This window comes from Maniola jurtina, chromosome 22, assembly GCF_905333055.1.
Source record: "Maniola jurtina chromosome 22, ilManJurt1.1, whole genome shotgun sequence".
Taxonomy (NCBI): Eukaryota; Metazoa; Arthropoda; class Insecta; order Lepidoptera; family Nymphalidae; genus Maniola; species Maniola jurtina.
Genome location: NC_060050.1, coordinates 167,679 through 174,376, shown reverse-complemented (window position 1 = coordinate 174,376; position 6,698 = coordinate 167,679). Strand labels below are relative to the sequence as shown.

General features: G+C 35.3%; 1 protein-coding gene across 1 annotated transcript; it reads left to right on the top strand.

The window, feature by feature from the left end:
- Window positions 1-1,210: 1,210 nt before the first annotated feature.
- Window positions 1,211-6,350, top strand: LOC123876791 (arfaptin-2). The gene is made up of 7 exons (XM_045923142.1): window positions 1,211-1,351; window positions 1,548-1,678; window positions 2,216-2,380; window positions 2,575-2,743; window positions 3,353-3,505; window positions 3,739-3,889; window positions 4,447-6,350. The coding sequence occupies exons 1-7, from the start codon at window positions 1,284-1,286 to the stop codon at window positions 4,645-4,647; spliced, it is 1,038 nt and encodes a 345-aa protein (XP_045779098.1). The 5' UTR covers window positions 1,211-1,283; the 3' UTR covers window positions 4,648-6,350.
- Window positions 6,351-6,698: the final 348 nt, after the last annotated feature.

Here is a 6,698-nt window from a genome sequence, read left to right as displayed (position 1 = left end):
AGATATTTTGTTTATTGATAATAATACGACTATTATCATAATCATGACGATCAACCCATCACCGGCTCGTTACAGAGCACGGTTATCCCGGGTTATCACGGGTTTGGCAATTGTCCACCACGTTTGCCAAGTGTGGATTAGCGGACTTCACACACCTTTGAAAACACGATGGAGAACTCTCAAGCGTGCAGTTTGCTCACGATGCTTTCCTTCACCGTTCATTTTGATTTTAAATAAAGACCGTTACAACATGTGATAATACTTACTAAGTAATTCCTTAAAACGCACACAACTATGAAAAGTTAGAGATGCGTGTCCGGCATCGAACCCCCGATCTTCCGAATAGGAAGCGAACGTCTTAACCACGTGGATATCACGCTTATAAAATATATCACTATATTATTCATCAACCATCAACAATAATAAAATTATTATTAGATAAAACTATTATTTAAGAATGAACCTACCTAATGAGAATAGATCTGAATTAAATATTTATTTTGTAACTGTGCCTAAGTTTACCTAATAATACTTTGCTAATATTTTTACCAAAAAGTAAAAAACGTACAACTCATCACACTTTAAAATATTAAATAAAATTTAAATATCTTGTAACTACTTATTAAAAATACGATACCTACGTATAGTTATAATAAGATGTAAAATTTATATTTTTGAATAGCTTTATAAAGAATATTGTATTGTAATTGTTATTTATGATCCATTCCTAAGCTCAGGTTTAATGATTAAGAATTAAGACTTATACAAAACTATTTTATGCGATTTTTTTGGAATCTAAGATATCGTACGAATAAAGTGAATAAATTGATACTATACCTAAAGAGTTGTTTTACTATATTTTCATTTTACCAAAAAAAAGGAATTCATATGAAGAACTGAAAAAATTGTAACTCTACTGCAATGCAAACAAAGAATTCGAATCCATTCGAATATTTTTAAACTCCACTGGACTGCGTTGGTCAGTGCGAGTGTGAGCAACCAACAACGGTACTTTCAGGTTCGCAAGCCGCAAGCTCGTACCCGGCCGTTCATATGATATTGGAGAACCGGATCCGGTGCACATTCCGGTGCCTGTTGTTATCAAGTTGATAGCATGTCGATAGCCTTATTTAATGTCAGTATCAAACTGCCAATGACAGTTGTTATTTTAATGTTTATCTGTGACCCATTGTCAAAATTGGTTGTCAAATTGTCATTTAATTGTTTGAGTAATTTTCGTAATTAAGCCGAAAAATATGATAGTTTGTGATTTTTAACATTGAATGCGCTATTTACACAAATCTATACAGCTAAATACTATAGAAGACCTTTTCGGCAATATGTCCAAGTGGTAAGATAAGTTTTATCCATTGTTTATTTCCTACAATACTTCCCGTATTTTAAGCTTGAAATTTCCTGTAAAATGTACCAATAGAGTTTGACCGTGCTTACTGTAGTGTTCTTTAGTTTACCTAGAATATTTAGGATAGTTAGCTATAGTAATGAACAGTTAGTAGCAAAGATTTTTTTTAATGATTGTTTCGTAGGCAATCGGAGCGAAGCATCCACGAAATGTTGAAGGATACTCCGCCGCTGCGCGAGTCGAGCGACTCTATCACGTCGGGAACGGAAGCCAAGTTCCCCACTTCGCGGTCCATGCCTTTCCCACCGGCTTATGGTAAAAATGCCTATCGTTTACCTTATACATTGCTTGAACAAAGACCCTAATTAGTGAACATGAATTTGAAAATGTAGTAACAGTTAAAGAGAAGATTTTTAAATATAAGTATGATAAATAATATTACTTATACTTGATGTTTCTACATTTCAATATGACATACAGGAACAGGATTTAAACAGGAATTGTCTTAGTTATTTTTTGAAGGAAACGCTTATCAATATCCTTTCAAGTGCAATACTTGAGTATGAAAGAAAGTTGATCAAGGATTTAACAAGTACAACTCAAATTGCTACAAACTTGCGGTTTTATATGTAGGTTTTCTTTATAATTGAACTTACATTCACTGTTTAAAGCAAGTGATATTAAGTATTAAGAAATTGAATATAACCTGCTTCCACTGTGCTTTCAAAGCCAATAATTATCTCTGAAAAATTAGATGATCAAAACCCTAGGCATGTTGATTAATTAGGCATGTTGAAAAGATCAATGGATATCACTGTTTAGAAATAGAAATAAAAGGCAGCTCCTTTCCAGCTCCCCCAGACGTATCTCAGAATGGTGCGCAGGGCTCATCCACCTTGCTGCGTGCCGGCTCCACCAAGCTGGAGTCCATCAAGAATTGGAGTGTTTCCACCTACAAGTGCACCAAGCAATTGCTGTACGAGAAACTCGGCAAGAGCTCCCGCACCGTTGACACAGGTCAGCAAACCTTACCTACAAACAAAACGAAGAACCATCTTGATAAGACATGCCTTAAAATATTAAAAAAACACATTTAAATTGCTCTGGATGGAGCAATTGAAATGTTGTTTTACAAAATCCACTTCCTCACTTTGTAAAGTCAACTTTATCATTTTATAAAGTTATTGGATTGGATTAAATATAATTTTCAGAGCTAGAAGCGCAAATAGAGATGCTACGTGAAACCCAGCGCAAATACAACGGTGTTCTGCGCCTCAGCACTGCGCTGACCGCTCAGCTCACAGCCTCCTCCAGCACGCAGCGGGCCCTGGGCGAAGCCTTCGCAGAGCTCGCACAGAAGTCACCTGAACTGCAGAACCAGTGAGATGACTCATATTTCATTTTCCAATATCATTTTAAAAGAAAGGTCAATTTTCTTTACAGAATGTAAGACAGTTTTAACAATTTCAAAATATTATAATTTTTCTGAAGTTGTCAAACTAAACTTTAATTATTATTAAAATCAATTTAAACCTTTCGTAATGTTAACTTTATAAATTTTTAAAGTTAACATAATTTTTGTAGATCAACTTTGACATTAATTATAAAGCTAACTCCATTCCATTATTTTGCAAAGTCATTTCATCACGTTGGCAAGTCAACCCGATCATGTAACATATTTCCTTTAGTGTTAACTTTATCATTAATTAGTAAAAAGCCAATTCCATTTTATCATTGTGTAAAGCCATTTCATCAGTTTACCAAGTCAACCAATCATTTTCTAATGTAACTCATCATCTTATAAAGCTCACTTCATCATTTTGTAAAGTCAATTTTATTATTTCGTAATGTTAACTTATTAGATACTGGTTAATTATTTTGCAGTGCCAATGTTTAAATCTAGGCTACTTAACTTGTTTGTATTGTAGGTGAGTTGTTGAGAGATGGTTTTGAGACGGGTTTACTTCACACGTGTAGTTGGTCCCGCAGGTTCCTGTACAACGCGGACACGCAGCGCTCCCTGACGCGCAACTGCGACACGTTGCTGGCCGCGCTGCACTTCTTCAACAATGCACTCAACACTCTCACCAACCGGACTATGGAAGACACCCTGTTGACTATACGACAGTATGAGGCTGCCAGGTAACTTTCATAAGCATAGTATTTCTATCAGCTGTGGCCCCTTTCCATTAATCACATAGGTATAGTAGGAGTTTTCTTGGGATAATTAAGTTGATTCAATTGTTTGTTATTTTCTACATCTTGAAAAAATATGGTTGATCGAGATACATACCAGAACGCTAAATGTAGAGGGGCAACCAGCCTAAGCCTCCCATCAGACATAAGGAAGTTCCGCATCAACACTTTGCCCTCAGGGTGGAGTACGACGCGTACCGCAGCGAGCTGGAGGCCAGCGGCGGGAACCCGCCCGAGCTGCTGCTGGGCAACATCGAGCGGCATCGCCGACACTACGAGAGGCTACGAGATGATTCCGCTGTCAAACTGCAACTCTTGCACGAGAACCGGGTCAGTCTTCTTCCTTCTTTTAGAGCATCTTGCATTTGCATGCTACCCAAGTTCGCAGTAAACAATTTGAATCTGAACTATGTTTAACAGTTAGAATAGGATACTAATATTACATAAAGAAGTGACACTCACTCCACACTCTCTCCCAATTTACCGTCGCTCGCAAAGTAATGGCACGGCCACTGGCACTGCTGCACTGGCGTCATTCGGTTCACAGGCAAGCAAAAAGGACTATTTACGCAGCGATGTCCTTATCCCGCTCGATTAGCCACACAGCTGTGTAACCAACACAAAAATCGTGCGGGCAGGCTGGTGATCCGGTAGTAGTAATAGGTAATTAAATCAGTTTGTATGGAGTGTTGAAGGCGTGGCATTGTGCAGCAGTGCAGAGCGGCCGTTTTAACTATGCGTTTTTGCCATCTGTCAGTGACAGAGCACACAATATTATTTTGTATGTAACTGACAGATGTTAAAAATGCATACTTAAAACGGCCGCTCAATTTATAGTAGTATTCATCTCAGGTTTTAGTCTCATACATGTTTGTGATAATTTGCAGGTGAAAGTGATGAACAAGCAGCTGCTGCTGTTCCACAACGCGGTGTCGGCGTACTTCAGCGGCAACAACGTGGCGCTCGAGGCCGCCGTGCGGCACTTCAGCGTGCCCGTGCTGCAGCACGCGCCCCACCCGCCCCATCCCGCGCACACGCCGCTGCCCTCCACCGCGCCGCCGCCGCCGCCGCCGCCGCGCTCCGCGTAGGACTTCGCCCCACCGACATACTAGCACGGGCGTCAACTCGGGAACTAAGAAATGCAACTTTCAGTTTGACGTACGATTACAATAATAATATGGAAACTTTGATCTCTATGTAGTGTGTTAGGCGTACAATCTGAGAAAGGATTCACATATTTGCTGTGTCAACTGGCATTTGAAAAGTACGGTAAACTGTACTTTCGACACGACAAGTTGAATTATGGCGACTTTCTTAAATTGTAAGCGTAATATCGAAGGTAATTAAAACTGGAGCCTACTGCGTTCGCACAGTTTAGGACTTCGCCCCACCAACATGTTAGCGTGGGGTCCACGCTTGGAACTAATGGAATTTTCAGTTGGACATAAGATGTGTGGTTAAACTTTCATGTTAATGTCAAAAAAAAAAAACAGAAAAGCAATGGGGTACACAATAAATTACATGCAAGCGCACAAGGGCAGGCCTTGGAAAGGACTTTTGATTTAAAAACTTATGACTTTGTTAAATGAAATATAAAGTAGCAGCTGTTCTGAAGAAATAAGTAACTGTAGAAGAAGAGTTTGCAATATGGATTATACTTGAGCCAAGTATAAGTAAAAGGTGCATAATTGTAGGACTCTGCTTGAGAAAAACTGCATAAATGAGTCTTAATACAATATTATATTATAAGTTTTATATTGTACAAGACAAACTCAAATATATACCTAAGTATTTCGAAAATAGACTTGATTATTTTTTTATTAGTGAATAATTAATTAATGTTGATGCACTTTATTTATAATATAGAAATAGGAAATGTACTTAGTCGATTGTGAAAATAAAAGTTTGTGCTTGAAATATATCTCAAAAAATATTCAAATTCACTAAGTATGTTATGGGACAATATGTTTCATAAATGATATTGCACATATTTTGAATTTTACTTCAAATCAAAACAATATAAATAGGTATACAAATATATATTATTATTAACTTGAATATTTCAATTTAGTACTTAGCCAAATATCCTCGGAGCTTCAATGAAATTGTCTCTTCTAGTCATTATACGTATATATCAGTATAATATATAGGGTAAAAATAAATATAAAATAATACTATGACTATACAACCATCAAAATTAAATGTTTTAAAAATCTATATCTCTAATATTATATTATACTTACCTATAGTAATTTGATAGTATTATGTTGTTTAAATGAATTGACTGCTAAAATATTTTAAAATACCAAATATTATATACCTAAAACAATTAGTGAGTTATCATTCCAATATTAATTGATTTATTAATTATGTGATTTTAGTTTTAACTTATTCAATTAGCTACCTAATTAAAAATCAATAAATATAGTTGTTGTCAGTACTATTTCCAGTGCACATGCAAAGTAAACTAAATAGAAAAATTCTATACATATTTAAATTATTATACATACATATAGGTCATATATACATAGACCCATATTATCATGTATTTTGAATTCCTGTAAGTTTCTATATTAATACAAAATAATGTGCTTACTTGAGATCCGTTTCAAAAGGTTTAATATAATTTTAATTACAGGTTCGAAATATGTACTAGGAGTAAGAATTGACAATATTCCTTATTAGATAGCCTGAATATAGGGCTTATGGACAATTTGAATACAATAGCTAGTCAAACTGCATTTTAGTTATTTCACTGTGGAGTATTATTTTCATTAATTATTGTGAATATTGAAATCTAATATTAATAATATAAAGTAATTATACTTGCCATAATATTGGCACTTTTTATATAATTTAGTAATATTATAGTAATATGCTGACAGAACAAAAACTAGTGCTTAAATTATATAGGTATTTGTAAGTTACATAAATGTGTGTTGTAAAATAATATTTATAAACTGTAAAATAAAATATATACATCAGAAGTTTATTGTTTAATTTCTTCCATATTGAATTTTTTTTCCTGAGGAACTGAGGTAATATATTTTTTCTTATCATGATAAGTTTTAATATTCTAATTCACCAATGCAATCTCTTTACCAAACATCAAGATTGGTTCACTAAATTATGAAAAGAT